Source organism: Xenopus laevis, chromosome 1L, assembly GCF_017654675.1.
Source record: "Xenopus laevis strain J_2021 chromosome 1L, Xenopus_laevis_v10.1, whole genome shotgun sequence".
NCBI classification, from domain to species: domain Eukaryota; kingdom Metazoa; phylum Chordata; class Amphibia; order Anura; family Pipidae; genus Xenopus; species Xenopus laevis.
In genome coordinates, this window is record NC_054371.1 from 73,286,408 (window position 1) to 73,306,752 (window position 20,345).

General features: G+C 34.8%; 1 protein-coding gene across 14 annotated transcripts in view; it reads right to left on the bottom strand.

Annotated features, from left to right (window-relative positions):
• Window positions 1–20,345, bottom strand: part of camk2d.L (calcium/calmodulin dependent protein kinase (CaM kinase) II delta L homeolog) — a 112,095-nt gene that overhangs the window by 22,293 nt on the left and 69,457 nt on the right. For 7 of the 14 annotated variants that reach the window (XM_041590375.1, XM_041590367.1, XM_041590421.1 and 4 more), the window contains exons 7-13: window positions 16,898–17,000; window positions 14,980–15,063; window positions 13,258–13,352; window positions 12,889–13,011; window positions 11,590–11,673; window positions 9,558–9,600; window positions 4,696–4,730 (exon numbers count right to left, since the gene is read on the bottom strand). In XM_041590375.1, coding sequence (XP_041446309.1) covers window positions 4,696–4,730; window positions 9,558–9,600; window positions 11,590–11,673; window positions 12,889–13,011; window positions 13,258–13,352; window positions 14,980–15,063; window positions 16,898–17,000 — 567 coding nt within the window. Of the gene's footprint in view, window positions 1–4,695; window positions 4,734–9,557; window positions 9,601–11,589; window positions 11,674–12,888; window positions 13,012–13,257; window positions 13,353–14,979; window positions 15,064–16,897; window positions 17,001–20,345 lie in introns of all 14 variants that reach the window. The other 7 variants (XM_041590364.1, XM_041590361.1, XM_041590408.1 and 4 more) reach the window with 1 other exon arrangement.

Genomic DNA, 20,345 nt, shown 5'->3' on the forward strand with positions numbered 1-20,345 from the left:
AAAATACAAATATGCAAAATAAAGTTACATTCAACAAGAGGAAGGCAGTGCCTGCCCAATAGAGCTTACAATCTAATTTTATATATTTATGTATGCTATAGTTATATTCCTTCAGACAGCAGTCCTTTCAATATTACATTAGATTCTTCTGCTCCACCCATACCCATGAGCATACCTCCCAACTGTCCCATTTTGAGCGGGACAGTCCCGCTTTTGACAGCTCAACCCGCTGTCACAGATTTGTATTGATAAGAAACCGGGTTTCTCTTTGATCTGCTGCACTGAACAGCCCGAAACAGATACAAAGTATCAAACTTAATTGTGTTTTGGCAGACAACCCAGTATAGTTGACATTCTTTTATAACAGTTTCATAAGATAAGAACTTAGACTCACAGCTTATAGGGCAAATCACCTTCATTTGCAAAACTGTAACAACATATAAAAACCACAGAAATGTGTTAAAACTTTCATAATCTGCCAAATTTTGTAAAAGTACATGGTAATTAGGGTGTGGCCACAAAAAAGGGCATGGCCAAAAAAAATTCCGGCGCGATACGCACGCCAAATCTTTTTGTCCCTCTTTCTGTTTCCTACATGTTGGGAGGTATGCCTATGAGTTAGGATACAGCAGTTCACTTTTCCAGCGTGTGCAGGTCAAAGCACATGACACGTGATATCACCAGAGGACTGTGGACCAGGCAGGTCAGCACCCATAATGCTGGGATGGTATTAACCATTTACTCTGATAAATAATATAGGAAAATACACAGTCTACAGAGAACTTATGCAGAACAGAAGAGTCAGTTGACAATTCATCAGTATAGTGTATGCCATGACATTATATTATAATTCATCTAATCTATTTCTGTATGTCACAGTGACAATATAGAACTGTGTATACTGTGAACCAAATAAACAGGCATTGTATTGAAAACATTTTTTCATATTGTTTATAAACTGTTGAAATGAAATATTAATTTGAAGCCTGTGGGATAGTGGAATAGTGAATAATGCATATTCAACTATCCATCCAAAACTGCTGGTGTAACCACAGATACAGGCTTAAAAGTTTAAAAGAGTAGTTAGAATCTAACAATCAAAACAGCTGTCTGCAAGGTTACATTTCTGTCTCTAAATTGTATGGTTGTACCTGTGCTATACTGTATATACCAGTGGTTCTGAGTGCACATATAGCCACAGGGACATGAATAAGCAATTCATATGACTCCTAAAGGATAAGAAAGGTATATCACGGTGGGGTGACAATATGTTAATAATGCTGCTTTTAAGCTCCTTTTAGGTCACCTTAAGCTAACATTTTTCTGGTTTGTCTGTTATAAACAGGAGTAGGTAAAACTGGAGGATATTGTCAAATATAATATTACTATAGTATATTCTCCTTGTAAGCAAGGAAAAACATTGCAAAGAAAACATTTATGGTTTAATATAAATGTCAGTGTTGAGATTAGTAAGAAAAAACATAAATTCATTTGGTACAATAAGGCCAATGACGCATGCAAAAAAAAAGTTAAAATAGAAAATGAAAAGGGCATTTCAGGAAAAAGTAAAATGAAGCCAAAATTATTTTTTAAATATGTAAATAGCAGAAACATAAAACAAGACGGGATGGGACCTTTAATATCAGAGGAAAGTAAATTGGTTCATGAGAGCAGAGAAAATACAGAGAACTGTTATTTTTAGTCTGTACCAACTACTCAACTGAGGAACCAGCTTCCTTTTTAATAGGTCCAATTTTAATAACTATTGACAGAAACTAGAATGTGCCAGGGTAAACATGGGTCCTGGACCGGATAGTATTCATCTCAGAATTGTAACTAAGCTTAGTCCTGTTATTGCCAAACCGTTTTACTTAATCTTTCGGTATTCGAAAAATCTCTCATTATGCTGAAAGATTGGCAAATTGCTAATGTGATGCCACTATGTAAAAAAGAGATACCATATTCAGCCTGAAAACTATACTGTAGGTCTATTAGCTTTGCATTGGTGGCAGGAAAGCTTTTGGATGGAGTAAAAAAAGGCATACAATACTTGAATACATTGCAAATCACACTACTATTTTTTTTTTTTGCCAGCATGCTCTTATGAGTAATAGATATTGCCAGACAATCGAATTGCCTTCTATGATGAGGAGAGCAGTTTGCTAAAGCATTTGATACAGTACCGCACAGAATGTCACTGATTCAATGAAGAATGTTGTCTTGGAACATTAATAATTGAACATGGATAGAGAAATGGATGAAGAATAGATTACAAAGAGCTGTGGCAAATATTTTCTAATCAGAGCAGTGTTGATAGTGGAGTACCGCAGGGGTCTGTCCTTGGTACTTTGCTTTTAAACTTGTTTATTAATGACCTGGAGGTGGGCATTATAATATAAGTAAATGTCACTATTTTGGAGGATGATACTAAATTGTGCAAAACTAGTTCCATGCCGCCACTTTGCAGAACCATTCAAATAGATTGGAAAACTGGGCAGTAAAATCAAATAAGGTTCAATATTGATGAGTGCAAGTTATGCACCGAGGCAGAAATAACAAATCTTAGTTATACACTAAATGGTACTGTTTTGGGGGCAAATCCTTGAAAAGGATTTGGGGATTTTGTGGATAACAAGCTGTATAGCTCTAGGCTAGGTCAATTAGTAGCCACTAAAGAAAATAAAGTACTATCTTGCATTCTTGCTTTAAAAAAGGGCATTAACTCAAGAGATGAAAAAATAATTTTTCTTAGGTTATGGTTGTTTCCTCCGGAGAAAAGGTGCTTGCAAGGGCACATTATATTATTATATTATAATTACACACAGTGGGGGATCAGACTGCCAGTGTGATTTCAAGCTCAAAATTGCCACTCCATTGGCCTGAATTTGCAATTGCCTTTCCATAGCAGATAGATAAATATGTGTAGAATACAATGGTTTGACTCAAATGTAATTTATGGCTCTTTACAGGACTATACAATGAAAACTTCCATTTTATATAACAGCAAATTAGTTGTGTAAAAGTGTTATTACAGATGCTGGATGAACAGTTACAAACTTAAAATCAAATAAAAAAAAAAAAGTTTAGTGTACTACTGGGCCTTTAATACCAGACTATTGAACTAAGGGCTGAATTTGCTTATTCACAGCACACAGTTCAACTGGGTCAGCTAGCATAAAGACTAGATATTTGGGCACAAGTGAATTGGAGTTTGGAGTGCAAGAGAAGAGTTTAGTTGCAGAAATCATAAAAAAGAAGAAGCCGGGTAATGACTGTACATATAATCTTAGAGTTATAAAAGCAGTAGGTGGGCTGCAAATTGACATACATTGTAAATTTTATACTAAACTAATATAACTTTCCATTAGCCCTTATGCTAGTTGAGTTCCCAGGGCCATTGGTCTCTCTAATCCTGGTCCCTGGTAGTTTTAGGGCACCAAGGTCAATAATAAAGGCAAACCTTTTCCTAATTTACTTTCTTTATTACTAATGTAATTACCCAAAGCTTCAATATGGCCCAATTTCTAGAAGAATTTCTAGAAATGTAAAAATAAGAGCAGCTAACTCTGAATGAAATTATTAACTGTCACAGCTAATCAAATCAGTGTGTTTTATCTGATGTAACTAATTATATAAAGGCATAAGGTTAACCTGCCAAACATTTTACTAAAGGCAACCACCAAAAGTATATTCTAACATTGCAGTACATGTGGTCAAATACTATAACTGAACTAAAACATAATTGTACTGAGGAACAATATGTATACTGTTGATTTCCGCATTGTAACTTACATAAACGTAAACGCACGTAATAATTGTACAAATGATCGTAGCCAATTTAATCTCAATTTTCTGAAATTTGGAGTTCTTTTTGCCAGAGTTATTTTGTGAAACCTCTCTAGCAAAAGTTTAGGATTAAAATGGATTGTCAAACCCCAAACTGTGGGGTAGTCCACCCTAGAGGGAACCAGAGCAGTGAATGGGGGTCAAGGTGAGGTATGTTTAGGTTTTGTGAGAATAGCAGTGTGCTCTCCTTGTAGCCCTGCTTTAGGCTTAGACTACATATAGTTTATTTGCTATCCTAGATATTTATGTGTAAAACACTGGATATTAAAAGGGGACTGAATCAGAAAGCCTGAAAACAAGTGTTATAATGCACTGGCTGCATGTTGACAGCAATGCTTTGTTATTGTTGCAAAAGCTTTAGCTTCCATCATGGACACAGTGTACCATCATTTGCATTCAGAATCAAAGACATATAACATTTTCAAAACATAAACATCTAATGTGATTGCACCAAATACACAGTACTGGAGTGTTTGGTTTCCCTCAGTATCCCCAATGTGTAGTTTGGAACTTCCCACATACAGAACTACTGCAAACTGTGCTTGCAAAAGAATATATTTCCAGGTAAATCAAACATCAACTCTGTACAAATGCAATGGAAATACCGACTTGTATTGGAGATGTGGGTATTGTGTGAATTTTTCTTCTAAATGTAACTAGTAAAGGTATTCCAAAATAATCTAATGCAGCTGTATAGTTTTCAACTAATCTATACCTTCAAGAACCAACATGGCAGTTAATGGGTGTCACCATCATTTGAACACAAAACTGTGCTTCCTTTACTGAACAGTCAGAAAAAGAGATTTAAAAAAACCTATTTGGCTGGTAGGGGAACATTAATTATCTTACCTTGACCCCATCTGGTTTCTTGAGTAAACTCTTCGCTGCTGTAAACAAAAGTAAAGAGCAGATTTAGATAATAGTCATCAATAAGCCTTTGCTGATACAATTAGTGAGGTAGAAGACTTTCTCTGCATACAGCATAGGATTTCCTTTTAATTAAAATAGGATTTTAGTGATGTAATTTGTCACATGACTCACTGAAACGTGTGTATTATAATAAAGTACCCCTGTTGCAAAAGATGAGGATATTAGAAGTCACCTTAGAGCTCAATTACCTGTATATTATATGGTCATGGAACTCCTTGGTAACTTATAATAATCCTTTTATTTTACAATTAGGGGTACTTTATTCTCTGTAATAAAATAAGTATTGTGTACTTAAAGTTCACATGATTTTTTAGACGTAAAGTATGAAGATCCAAGGTACAGAAAGATCCGTTATCCAGAAAACCCCTGGTCCCTACCATTATGAATAACATGCCCCATACCTGTATAACCAAGCAGAAAGGCTTGCTGACTTATGGAATATATACAGTCATATGAAAAAGTTTGGGAACCCCTCTCAGCCTGCATAATAATTTACTCCACTTGCAACAAAAAAGTATGTCTGTCATTTCCCAAGAACATCTGAGTACTGGGGTGTTTTCTGAACAAAGATTTTTAGTGAAGCAGTATTCAGCTGTATGTAAATTAAATCAAATGTGAAAAAATGGCTGTGAAAAATTTGGGTACCCTTGTAACTGTGCTAATTTTAATGTATGTAACTGCTCAATTTATTTAAGGTGTCCAATTGCCAGTTGTGCTTCTGTTTGACTCTGCTCTGAAGAGAGACACCCATGCTGTCATCCTCAAAGTAACTCTCAAAAGATCTGAAATCAAAGATTGTTCAGTATAATGGTTTAGGGGAAGGCTACAAAAAGCTATCTTAGTGGTTTAAACAGTCAGTTTCAACTGTATGGAAGGCCACAGGCACAGTTGCTGTAAAACCCAGGTCTGGCAGGCCAAGAAAAATACAGGAGCTGCATATGCTGAGGATTGTGAGAATGGTTACAAACAACCCAAAGATCGCCTTCAAAGACCTGCAAGAACATCTTGCTGCAGATGGTGCATATGTACATCATTCTTCAATTCAGCACAATTTGCACAAAGAACAAAAAATCTATGGGATGATATGAAGCAGGTTGTCCATGCTCGACAGCCATCAAACTGAACTGAACTGGAGAGATTTTGTATGGACAAATGGTCAAAAATACCGCCATCCAGAATCCAGACACTCTATTGCAGATCTTCTGTAAATCCAATAAACTTTTTGTCACTGCTGAAATACTACTGTTTCCATAAGGCATGTTATATATATTGAAAGCAAGTTGCTAGTTTGAAAGCTCAGCCAATGATAAACAAAACTCCAAAGAATAAAGAGGGGTTCCCAAACTTTTTCATATGACTGTAGATCAGGGATGTCCAAACTTTTTGCAACGAGGGCCAGATTTGGTGAGATGAAAATGTGTGGGGGCTGACTATTCAGCCTGACATGCATTCCGAGGTAGCTAGCTTGCGATCAGGATCATTCACTCCTGGAGATGGACGTGTACACAGCGTATAGGAAGTGGAGACGTGGAATAGCGTAGCCGTAGCAGTAATATTTGGGCACATGATTAGAGAAATGATCTGCCACTTGGTCTATACTGCTGCCTGTGTGCTGAAGGTGTTAGCAATAGCCACGTACTGGCATGTAGTGATGCACCGATCTCGCATACTACTTTCATTTACTGTACTGGCACGTCTATTGACACCTTCAGCCCTAAAGAAGTATGTGAGAGTGGCGCGTCACTAGGGAGCACATTTACTAAGGGTCGAAGTGAATTCGAAGTGAATTTTCAAATTCAAAAACTTCGAATTTCGAAGTAATTTTTGTGTACTTTTGACCATTGAATAGGCCAAATTCAACTTCGATTCGAATTGAAAATACTTCGAATATTCGACCATTCGAAAATCGAAGTACTGTCTCTTTAAAAAACGTTGACTTTGACACCTTAGACCTGCCGAATTGTTATGTTAGCCTACGAGGACCTCCTAGAACCTATAGCCAACATTTGGCTAAGTTTTTAGAAGTTTTATGTTTTTTTTGAAAAAATTCTTCGATCGATCATAGAAACTAAAATAATAAATCGAAAACTGCTAAATTTAATCCAAAAAAAAACTTTGTCTATCGAATTTTTTCAATTCAGTTTTTAAAACAGTTTTTTAAAAAAAAAAAAGTAAAATTATGCTCATACATATAACCATTTCTCTTTTTTTACATTCATTTAGTTAATGAATTTCTCAAGTACAAGTATTTGTACAATTTCCAGCAAAAAATGCTATAAACAATTCTCATAAAGTGACAGAATAATAGCAAGCAGAAATCACAATGGGTAAAGGATGAAAAAAATATCACTATGCAGTTTATTGATCTTACCTCACATGAAATACATTCCACATAAAAGAAAAATAAGAAAAAGGAAAAATGAAAACAATTATAACCACAACAGTATGAATGAGGAATGTAAATGCAAACAACTGAAGGGCCATATTCAGTGGAATCTCCATCTGGCAATATTGCCTTTATTAGAAGAACAGCATCTTAAATCAGAGTTATGTAGCTTTGTCCCATAATAAATAATTGCAGTATTGTGTTTATTAAGAGCCACCTACACACTGTTAAATCTGGCTATACTTGAAGCCACATTATAAGTAATTTAATGGCTACAGAGCCTTTCTTTATTAAGCATGTGGGTGGACAGCTGTGTCTAGGGAACTGTTATTGGATTCCTAAGTTGGTCCTGCAGGATTACGCCTAGCAAAATGCTTTTATTATCCATTGAATATGCCCACAATGAACAAATACATAAATGGAAAAGATATAAGTACTCATGGAGAAAAAAAAATATTTTGATTTCTATTTCACTATGACTCACTTTTCAAATATGACCACACTCAGTATTGCCAGATTTTGCCAAAATTTGGTCCCATTATAAAATTAACCAGAGAACTGCTCTCTGATCTCCTTTAAATGTCTAAATACATGAGCTCTTTTGCTATGTGATTATCCATGACATAAATACATGCTGTGATGAAAACTGCACCAATTTACTTTCTTATGAGCTATTACTTAAAGGGGAACTTTCTTATGAGCTATTACTTAAAGGGGTACTCCGGCTTCCAAACCAAAATTTGTTAAGAGGCCAACATAACACAGAAACCCCTAATATACCCATCACAGTTACTGGTTTCTTCAAAAAGTATGAATAAATGCCATTTTCTATGCTGCAATTCAGCTGTTTAACAGTTCTTCTTTTTCTGCATCATTTGAAATCAAGGGGAGGAGGGACTAAACACTGATATTACAAATAGTAACAACTTCTCTACAGACAGCATGCAGGAACTACATAACCCACAATGCATTGCACTGTGATGCTCCGTTCCTTATTGAAATCACATGTGCAGGGAATTGTGGGGTTTGGAGGATGCAGGCTGAGGACAGATGGCTGTTGATATAAAGTAACAGTAGTCAGCCAGCTCAGTAAAGTAGTCAGACAGATCAGCAGGAGAGAAGGGGGCTAGGCTTAGGGAACTGTCAGAAACCATTAAAAATCATGAAAAGTCTGCATATTTTTTAATTGATGTATATTGCAAAAAGGAAATTGTAAATTATGTTCACTTTTCAAAAAGCTCAAATTATGTTTTTGTGGAGTTCCCCTTTAAGTATGATGTCAATTAACACATACGATAGTTCAACATATTAGAGTAATGCTAGAAAGCACTGAAGTGTAAAGATGGATATAATATCTACAGGCTACATGTACTTTTTATTAATAGCACTCAACAGTCTTATGAATAAATGTTTTTCACTAATATTTTCAAACTGTATCGTAATAATCTTATAACATTGTAGCAATCACCTTTTGATATTTAAAATTTAAAAAAAGTGCAGGCCAAATGTTTGTGAACATTCAAGGCACTTACCACGTTTTAAGGCCCAATTAACATGGTTACCAAATCACTTAAAATATCAGACACAAGTTGGGCTGCTGTGCTGTTTTGAAATGCTAAATGCATTAATACACATCTTGCATTACTAGCCTATCTTTGTAAGTGTGTTTTCCTGAGTTCAACATGCATTTCTCAATGTAACATATACGTGCATCAGATGCATAAAAAAAATGCAGCATGTTGCAAATATAAACTGCCTGTGGGTAAAACCAGACACAATTAAAAGTAATCAGTTATCTCATGCATTTAGGTGCACTCAAACCTGCTTCTCAATCTCCCTTCTAATTCATGAAAAAAATGCTCATGTAAATGGTCCCTTTTAAAAAACAAAAACAAAACAAAAACAAAACAAAACAGTATTTGTATTTTTGACACAGTTTCCTAATCAGACAGCTTTCTTTATAGGTACAGGTATGGGATCCCTTATGCAGAAACCCAATATCCAGAAAACTGAATTACAGCAAGGACAATTCCCGTTGCAAACATAAGCAAATAAGACTAATTTTTTAAAAAATTGTCCATATGGATGGATGGATGGATATTATTAAGGACTCGTATTTATAAGTATTTAACCTGAGAATTAATTTGAACAAATATTTTCAGTTGTTTTGACCGGGAAAGTATACAAATACAAAACATTCCTGCCAATCACAAATAAACATTTTACAATGCAATAAATGAATAACAGTGCTGTACAGTACTGTACCATCCCTACATTTAAATCATATGTTAATAGGACTACCATTCGAATATCTGAATTGCACAATTTTTCCACATTCAGGAAGCACAATTAGTGAATGTAAGACTGAAAAAAAATGTATTATTAGTTTTCATACCTGAGAAGTTTCTGGTAGCCAGCATGGTGGTTAATATTGCCCCCTTTTAAAAGGAAGAGAAAAAAGATAGAAAGAGAAAAGAAGATTAAAGGTAAAAAAACAATATGAAAATACAGTATTCGAAAATAAATTGGAAATGCACCACCAAACTACCTAAACAAATAAAAAGCATCCATATATTTCAACAGTTTTGCTCTGGGCTAGAAACCATCAACACATGAGAATTAGCACTGAAACCAGAAAACTATTGCAGATTAACAAAGTTATTATCATCATCATCATCATTTATTTCTATAGCGCTGTCAAGATACGCAGTGCTTTAAAGTTATTAGATTTATGAGTCTTCAATTTTTTACCTATTTATAGAACTATAACTTTGCTATAAATATTTTCCACCAATACTGATTTGTACACATATAGCAGTATCACTTAGCAGTATTTCTTAACGAAAAGGTGAATTCACTTGAAGTGGCAATAATTTAGGTTCTGAGCACATATGTACTGGTATAGGGTGCAAAATCTTGGTATTTCATAGGTCTCGTTATAACCCTACATAGCAGAATTAAAGCCTAGGGCTTTGAACTACTCTGCTTAGTTTTGGAAACAGAATGAATGAGTGTATTCCTACTATAAACCAGGGATGCACTGAATCCAGGATTCAGTTCGGGATTCAGCCAGGATTCAGCCTTTTTCATCAGGATTCAGACAAATCCTTATGCCTGGCCAAACCGAATCCAAATCCTAATTTGGATATGCAAATTAGGGGTGGAAAGGGAAATCACATAACTTTTTGTCACAAAACAAGGAAGTAAAAATTTTTTTTCCACTTTTTTCCCTTTTATGTATAAATATGTAATAACATACCCCTTACCAGCTAAGGTACTGCTCTCAACAGCAATTACATTTGAAAATAAGTTTAAAACCATTGAAATTTTGAAATTTGTATAAATTGCCTGTTGAATAAATTGCTTTTTTTCCATTATGCGAAAAAACATTTTTTGGATGAAGAATCCCTTAAGAATCAATGTGACTAATCGGTCTTTAACAGGATTGCGTTTTCAGGAAAAAAAGACATAATTGTCCACAAATGATCACAGATAAGAAATGGAAAGAAAGTGATAGCAATTTAAATGCAGTAGAAAGCTCGTGAAACCTCAGATGTTCATTAAATGTGACACATAAATGTGTGCTTTGACTATTTTTTTTCCACATTAAGCTGAGGTAATTGCTACTCATTTTTTGTCACATTGCACACCCTATCCTTATGAGCATAGTAAACATGACTAGGTCAATTAGCTGCATTTTATTACTAAGAAAAATGGCCATTGTTTTTGGAAAACTGGGATTATGCAAAGCATAATGAAGTAGTAACAGGTCAGGTCCTTGATCAACATTTGAGTTTGATCAATACAGCTTGTGTTAAAAAGCTTTATTTTTATTAATTTCACTAAATTTTCTTGAGATAAACAAGGAAAACAAAAAGGGGGAGTTTATAGCGAGTTTAAAATGTCTAATTAAGCTAATTTAGCTAATTACAGGCATTGTAACAACTGTGAAAGCAAAACACATTTCTGTTACTGCTTTATTTTTTCTAAAATAAAAAGAAAAGGCAGAGTGTATTTTCAGTTTTGCTCATGATGAAAAAATGCATATATAGGTATGTAGTGGCCCTTTAAATTTCTGGTTTTAAATTTTGTTAGTTACAATTTTGTCAAATGCTATCATCATGGATAAGCTACATGCTTGAAAGATTTCCCTATAGAAATGTATAATCTACACCTGTGTGAATCAATGTTACAGCACACTTTACTCAAAAATAAGTTATTTAAAGTTTTCCAGCAGTTGTGGACATTTATACGCTCTTTTTACAACAACATTGCGACATTCTATATAACTGGAATACAATGAGCGGTTCCTTGTAGAATTGTAAGCAATGCAGAATATCACAATGGATAACAGGATACTTGATTTGCAGTTTCTACATTACTTTAATGATATTCTGGATTAAGACAAACCACTTTCTCCTGTGTACCTTAAGCTTTCTTCTTGCATTGAACTTCTTCAGGCAATCCACGGTTTCCTGTCTGTGCATCATGGAGGCAACAGTAGACCGTTGCTGGAAAGAGATTAGAAAATAAAAACATGATAAAATTTAATGTTTTGAAAAACTTTGTTTAGACATATCGTCTGAACATCCCTGTTTTCAACAACCTTCTCCAATAGCTTCTCAGACAGGACCAGTGACAGTTACTCCCCTGAAAACCCTTTGCTACTGTTAAGATTACACAGAAGCTTGTATTAAACAGGAGCTACTGGCACCTGACAGCCTTGCACTCTACACCCCCATAATGGCTACTTCTTGACATGCTTACGGTTTAAATAACAATCAATTTATATTCTGTAGGCCATAACTATTCATCTGAATTCCAGGGCACACTACTAGGGTTCAACATTTATCAAATATGATCAAGTAGGCATCAATAAGTACTTTGGATGCACTCAGTAATTGTATGCACTCAGTTCCATTTCTTCCAGACTAAACTCTTATGCTACTGGCACACTAGAAGATTTGTGCCACTCATCTTACAGCAATCTAAAGGTTTGGCAAGGGCAAGGCATTTTCAAGATATTTGTTGTCTGCGGTAGGGCATTTTTGCAGTGGGCTACATATCTCCCAGTGTGCCAGTACCCCTTGGAGCTGGGACTTTAATAATGAATACACTATGTAATAAGAAAATGTGCATGTAATCAGAATTGTCCATCACAACGTAATATATGTGCACATTTAAAAGAAAACATTCCACTAATTCAGGTATAGCAAAAGGCATTTCCAAAATTGAGAGAAATTGCTGATAAAAATTAAGTAGCATAGTTTAGATGTTTTAATAATATACATTTTAAACAGTAATTGTGCCAAATAGTTCAAATTGAAAAGCAATATGTTAGCCTGCACTATTCTAATGCAAAATAAAAGCTTGCATGTAGAAAATGCCAAAGACTTTCTCACATTTTCCATATCACTACTTCACAGAATGTGCAGGGTGCTTGCAGTTCTGGTCAGGCTAAAGTGAACTGTTTGGACCTTATGGATTCATGCAGCTGCTGCTACCATTATGTAGTGCACAACCACAATAAATTGCATTCCAATCATTCTAGTTATTGCTTTTCTGTAAAGCCAATATCAACTTTTAAAACAGATTTGAAATGTTGGTAGTGACTTTAATAAACATGCAAGACCTCAGCAATAATATCTGACAACATTTTGTCAACAAAATTGTGAGCAACCTATAGAAAAAATCTAGTAGTTTTGAGATTCAGAAGAGAAACTTACACAGATCCATGGATGTCTGAGTGCTTCTGTAGCAGTGATACGCTTGGCTGGATTGATTGTGAGCATTTTGTTTATAAGGTCTTTGGCTTCAGGAGTCACTGTATCCCACTCAGGAGATGGGAACTAAACGTTGAAAAAAAAAAAAGTTGTGTAGTTCATAAAGAGGTTTCAATTTTGCATTTAAATCTTTAAAAAATACATTCTAAATTTGTCTAATTTAGAACTTGCACTCATTATACGCGTGTATAAATTAGTCAAAAGGACTATAAAAATCTGACCTAAAAAAACACAGTGAAAATGTGGTATGCTTTATGCATACGTTATTGCTTATAGTTTTTCTTGTGTTTGGGAAATGAGTTGTAGACTTACATCATATGCACCAGCCTTAATCTGCTGATAAAGCCTGTGCTGGTCCTCATCCCAAAAAGGTGGATAGCCAACAAGAAGAATGTAGAGGATGACACCTGTATGGCAAACACAGTTTTCATCACAAGGGAATATGCAACAGATTTCTGTAAACATTGCTTCTGCCATTGCAGGCTGAGATATTCCTGCATTAATAACAAGTCACAGTCTAGTATCATTATAAACACATGAATAGATTTTGGGAGGATCGGAGGTGGAGTTTGGGTGGGGACAGGTAAACTAGCAAGGTGGTGCCATGACTAAAAAGGATAGCCCTGACCCCGAACAAAATGCTGCTGTAATTTGAGGCAACATTTGTCTTGCTTGAAATAAACAGAATAAGGAAATGTACAAGAATTTATTATAATTGCAGTGACCTTCCAGCTCCACAGGCTGAGAGAGGGAAGTTCATGCTACTGACCAAGTCAGCAGATCTTGTGCTATGCGGGTTATTTTTTTTTTTATGGTACTAGGGTTTTCTCCAACACTGTAAAAACTTACAGGAAAAGTTATTGGCTCCTTATAAAATTATAAAATAGTGAGTTTCTATGTGATAGGGACTTTAGACTGTAAGTTTCACTTGGGCAGTGACTGATGTGAATTACATATAATCTCTGTAAAGAGCTGCAGAAGATGTCAGTGCTATATAATAAAAGAATAATTTCTCTACTAACCTTTTGAAAGCAATTGTACTAGAGAGACAGGACAGGAACAAAACGTATAGAACATTTTCTCTGCACTTTTTTCTGAATACTTATTACAGGTGTTAATGTAATTTTAAGAGACAGTTGAGTTTCAGCTGTCACATCCAAGGGCTGCAAGTCAGTAAAACTGGCTTATATATGGATACGGTGTTAGGATAGCAGAACTTAATTACTAGATTCTGGTTTTTTTTCTGAAATTAGGCACCAGGAAGGTTAAGCAACCACAGGGCACCATAAACCAGTTAAAATGCTTTCTGTTTTAAAATTATTTTGTTTATTTTGTTTATAAGGTCTTTGCAGTTAAAATGCTTTCTGTTTTAAAATTATTTTGTTTGTTTAGTTTATAAGGTCTTTGTTTGAAACAATTTAGTCTTAAGAGCATGTTGATTCTTCTTGATGCATCTCATGTTAGAGAAAAGAACGTGTTTTGCTTGAATTTTCTCAGGCATGAAAACCCAGATGAATACTTCTCTTGCATAATAAGTATGGGAGCTATTATCAAGAATGCTCGGGACCTGGTGTTTTCTAGATAATGAATCTTTCCGTAATTTGGATCTTCATACCTTAAGTCTACTAGAAAATCATGTTAACATCAAAAAACCCAATTGGCTGGTTTTGCTTCCAATAAGGATTAATTACATCTTATTTGGGATCAAGTACAAGGTACTGTTTTATTATTACAGAGAAAAATGCCTATAAACTTTAATGGTAAAGCTGGAGAATACTTGAGAATTCTTGAGTAAGCAGAGTGATACAAAGATATCTATTCAAACAAACACTGATGTCCCCATTGGCGAAAATAGAGGATGGCAGCTTTAAACTTCCAGATTTCCAACAAAGAAACTCAGGCAACATGAGGTATGTGTATGAGTAAACCGATGTGTGCCACAAGATTTTACAACTGACCTTAGTACAGGGCCAAGATTTTATGAATACTTGTAATATTTTCTTTTGCACTTTAAAATGTCCCTTCAATGCTTACCACATGCCCACATATCCACTGGCTTGCCATAGGGATCCTTCCGTAAAACTTCTGGTGACAAATAACCTGGAGTGCCAGCAAAACCTAGACAATGACAAAGGGAAATCGGGGGTTAGAACAACTAAGCACTGGCTAATACCTGCGTGGTTTGCATGTAAATATATTGTTCTTGCATCAAAGGCAGATTATGACGATGTGTCCATTTTAGGAATATATAAGGCCACATCTGGCAGTGGAAAAATTTTAAAACACCTCACAATAGCAAAACATCGAAAGTAGGCAGAGCACACTCTTCCTGTTAGTTTCCCCATATAAATGAGGTTATTTAGGCTACCATTTTAGTTGAGGAGAAATGGGTTAATAATATGTCAAAGACAATTATAAAGCAAGTCATGCCAATTAGTAGCAGTTAGAGCTAGCAAAAATAGCTATGTCTTGGGAGACAGAGTAATCAGATGGAAGTAAAATCATTAGTGAGATTTCACATACTAAAGAACATATACTTCTTTTCTGGTCACACAAAGGCCACAGGAACTAACAAGCAGCTTTTAATGATTTGAAATTAGGCAAATTAAAGCAAACATCTTGTTATTGGCAATGAGTTTATGAGTGCATAAACGGAACCAGTGTTTATACTATCAGAGGTTTAAACCTGTCGTTCTATAGTACAGCCTTACCCACAAGCTCACTCTGTATGCTGCATTTTAGCTAAAGGGGGTGGTTAGGGAGATACTAGGAATAATATAAAAGTGGAGCATTCATGATAAAGTACAACGTTTCTATAGATACATTTACACAAACAGCTATTTGTGTATGGTAGTATTATGTGGCCATAGGCTGATTCATTGCATGTGGTATCAATAGCATCAATAAATTCTTCAAAATAACAAGAACAAAGCTACAATGTTATGGAAGCACAAGGCCTTCTACCACAACTCAAACGAAGAAAAAAACACTGCTCAAACAGAGTAACCTACGTAATTACTCTGTATCTAATGTGTAACCAGTTACACTGGAAAAAATGCTGTTTTCTCAGCTGACTAAGCCATGTCTCAGACACATATAAAGGTCTAGTAATTTACAGTATGTATTTAATTTTAGGGAAAATCAGTTGTTGGAATTAAACCACAACTCATGCACTATGTTTGGGATAAAAAACATTTTCAGGGATAAAATTAACTAGACTCTAAATGAGAATTATTTAAAGGAGACATTTTGTATGAAACACATGAATGTGCCAGATTCTTATACTCTTTTAAATATAGATGGAATGTACTTAAAAAAGTGTTTCAGGTTGATTTATTGAAAAAAAACCCTACTAGTCCCGTCCATCTGTCCCACATCCTGCTGCATCCTTTCCCAGGCTGTGCAGGCACTCAGCACACTGCACTGTAGGATAGGAACCAATCAGCAGCTAGGCTGACCTGATAGGGAACTGAAGCCAGTCTTTGCTTGTGTGACTGCAGGACTGGGATTGGCTATCTCCTCATACTGTGCTTCTGATAGGAACCGTTAGGACACGCCCAACCCTCATTTGAAACAAGGACAGGGACTGCAGCAGATCTATAGGAAGCTCCAATAAAGGGGCATTTTTAAAGATAATGATCATTTTAGCCTAAAGTGAAACCAGCACCATATATTATTCATTATTGCCTACAATATTAGGGAGGGGATTCACTTATCTTATATGTCTCCTTCAGGGTATGGCTGATCTATGGGACACACTGTCCAAATATATGTTATTAAATATGCTTTTATTATCATAATTTATATTAAAAGGACAGTTTAATTAAAAAAGTAGCTTATAAAACTATGAAATCTGTGGAGCACATATAAAACACATATAACATGTAACAATGTTAATGCATACCCCCTTAAAGTGTTTAAAAGTAGGGTTAAAATATAATTTGCTGCTTACCAAACCATGCCTGCTGATCCCCTTGAACTTCAATGGCTAACCCAAAATCTGCAAGTTTCACTGCGGCACCTTTCAACTTGCTAGCTAACAGCAAATTTTCAGGCTTTTATTAAACAAAAGGAAGGGAAATAAACACGTAAAAATGGGATTTTTAAAACAGAAAACAGGTACAACAACAATATTGCATTAAACATAAGGAAAAAATATATAAACATTACAACATTCAATAAAAACATAACTGTGTAACTTTTCAATATCATAAATGCATATTTAGCAAAACACACCACTGTATAAAATATATTTCCATGCACATTGCCAGATTCATGTGTCACACAACACACACACACTTATCTTAATAAATATATGTAATTTACATTTGGAATCTGTACATTTTACTCAATTAATAAATAGGGTGAATAAAATGGTCTAATTTTTTTTTAAAAAAAAGTTTCCTATAATAAAATATGATAGATAATGTTTGAGGACTTGTGTGGTGCATAAATATAAGCAAATATTGTGCTTTAATAAAAGAAAATACTGTGAAAGCCCAAGCCTTAATCTTATGATAAAACCTCTTATGACAAAACATTGCAACACATGGACCAAATTATTTGCAACTGGGTTCTGCGTGATTTGGCCTTTCATATTGCACTGAAATTATAAAAGGTGGTGACGAGGCTGCATATATCTGCTATTTGATGACCTTTCATAAATAAGTTATAAATAGATTTTGAGGCCTGAGCATATCTCTAACAGAATGGTCAGTGCACAGAACTATTTCATTCCCATGTTTGGTGACAAACAACCAATTGCTCTGCATTTGATGGCATTATGTTAAAGCAGGATAAGGCTTCAGGCTTAGTCAGACAGAAAATATATTGGGTTTTGATTATGAAGATTTTCATTCATCCAGGTCATTGTATATCCAGTATAGGTAAATCTAAAAACAACTGGACTTGCTGAGTAATCAACTCAACTTAGGTTTTTTTTTAGATTTACCTATACTAGATATACTGGGTTTTGTATTGTCATACAAAGTGGCTTTGGGAAGTCTGGAAAGTTCCAAAAAGCAAGCCCTTAGTACACAGTTTGCTAGCCAGGGTTAAATAAACCAAAAAAACCATCAGCCTTGGAAAAATGACTTTTTACCACCTCCAATCGTAGGTCCTTTGTATTGCAAACATCATGCTAAAGTGGACACAAATAATTTCCCTATTTCCTATGCTGCTTTAAAACAAACTAAAAAATTCCAATAGCTTGTCCTCCCCCTTAGGAGTCTCCTCAATTAGTGATGTTGGTATACTGATGTTAACCTTTACACATGACAACAATGTTTTAGTTTAAACAAGTCCGATTTACTGGGTATATACTGAAGCATTATTTTTAAAAATGGCATGCCAGATAAATAAATATGTCAAAAGTAATGACCATTAATTGTCATAAAAATGTAGTTGTATCCGTGGTATAAAAATAGGACATTTTAGCTTTTGGGCAAATATAATATGCCCCAAACGAAATACAGCATATATAACCTCAGGTTCGGTGTTCTTCCTTTTACATATGGACTAGGTGAATACAGGTGTATTTAGAAACCAATTTTGTTAGAGCACTGCTTTCTTTAAACAGTTATTGCAATGCCATAATAAAGGCTATTTTCTAAGTTTGCTTTATATTTAGGGGGCAGATTTATCAAGGGTCGAAGTGAATTTTCGAAGTAAAAAACTTCAAATTTCGAAGTAATTTTTGGGTACTTCGACAATCGAATAGGCCAAATTCGACTCGAATTGAAAAAACTTTGAATATTCGAAAATCGAAGTACTGTCTCTTTAAAAAACTTTGACACTTCGCCACCTTAAACCTGCCGAATTGCTGTTTAGCCTATGGGGGACTTCCAAGAACCTATCTAAGGCTTTTCGGAAAGTTTTGAGAAGTCAAAGTTTTTTTTGTAAAATCCTTCAAATCGTCCGATTCGAAGGATTAAATCGTTCCATCGTACGATTTTACTTCGATCGAATATTGCCGTTTTTGCTGCAAAAAATACTTTGACTGTTGAAGTACTCAAATTCGATGGTCGAATTTCGAAGTTTTTTTACTTCAAAATTCGATCCTTGATAAATATACCCCTAAATGTATTAAGGGCATCCTGTTAGGAAAGCTTAGGTGGGGCAAAGTAAATGGATACATTGCATGTATTATATATATATATATATATATATATATATATATATATATATATATATATATATATATATATATATATATATATATATATATATAGTGAATAAAGTACCCCCTTTTGTAAAATATAAGGATATTATAAGTTACCGAGGAGTTTCATGACCATATAAAAACACGAGGCCGAAGGCCGAGTGTTTTTATACAGGTCAGGAAACTCCGAGGTAACTTCTAATATCCTCATATTTTACAACTGGGGGTACTTTATTTATTATAATACACAAGTTTCGGTGAGTCATGTGACAGAAATGACATCAGAACTCACCGTTTATAACTAATGACATCAGAACTCACCGTTTATAAGGATATAATTTACAGGATATTCATGGCTTTTGTGTATTATATATATATATATGTAGAAAGGCTGTGGCACACACTTACTGGAGCAAAACCCAGGTGCTAGTCAGATAGAAGCCATATAACCATACAGAAAGCTGACGCACACTGGGATTTATCAAAAATGAAAACTTATTTTATTTGGATCGACGTTTCGGTCCACACACGGACCTTTATCAAGATGATAAAGGTCCGTGTGTGGACCGAAACGTCGATCCAAATAAAATAAGTTTTCATTTTTGATAAATCCCAGTGTGCGTCAGCTTTCTGTATGGTTATATATATATATATATATATATATATATATATACACACATATATATACTCTAATGTACCAGAGAGTAAAAGAATACTTATTTTGTATTAATATTTAGTATAATAATTATGTGTTGCATTATTATGTTGTATACCTTTAAGTGCACATATATTCCTGCACATGGCATTATACCATGCTCCCCACAATTGTACAACACAGCAGAAAGTGATCAGTGGAAATAACATTGCTTTCCCAGTCTGCTGATGGATAAAAATAGCACTAAGGTATAATTCTACATGCATCACTGAACATTTTATAATGCTTTCATGTAATAACAAGATATATTGCAGCAATGATGATCATTTAAAAGTTGCCGTACCTTTATGATTGACTTGAGTCAAATATTAATGAAAGGGAGTTATTAAGTTCATCTGTGGTATTAGACGAGTTTTATCAATTTCTGCACCTGAATTTCTTGTCTTAATCAAACACAATATTCTTTGACATTTAATATGTGTACCCTATCCTAAGGCACTGAGATAATTAAATTACTTGTTATTCCCATCCGTCAACTATTAGTATGATAATCAAAAAAAATAGGTTTTCACCTTTTCCTAACTA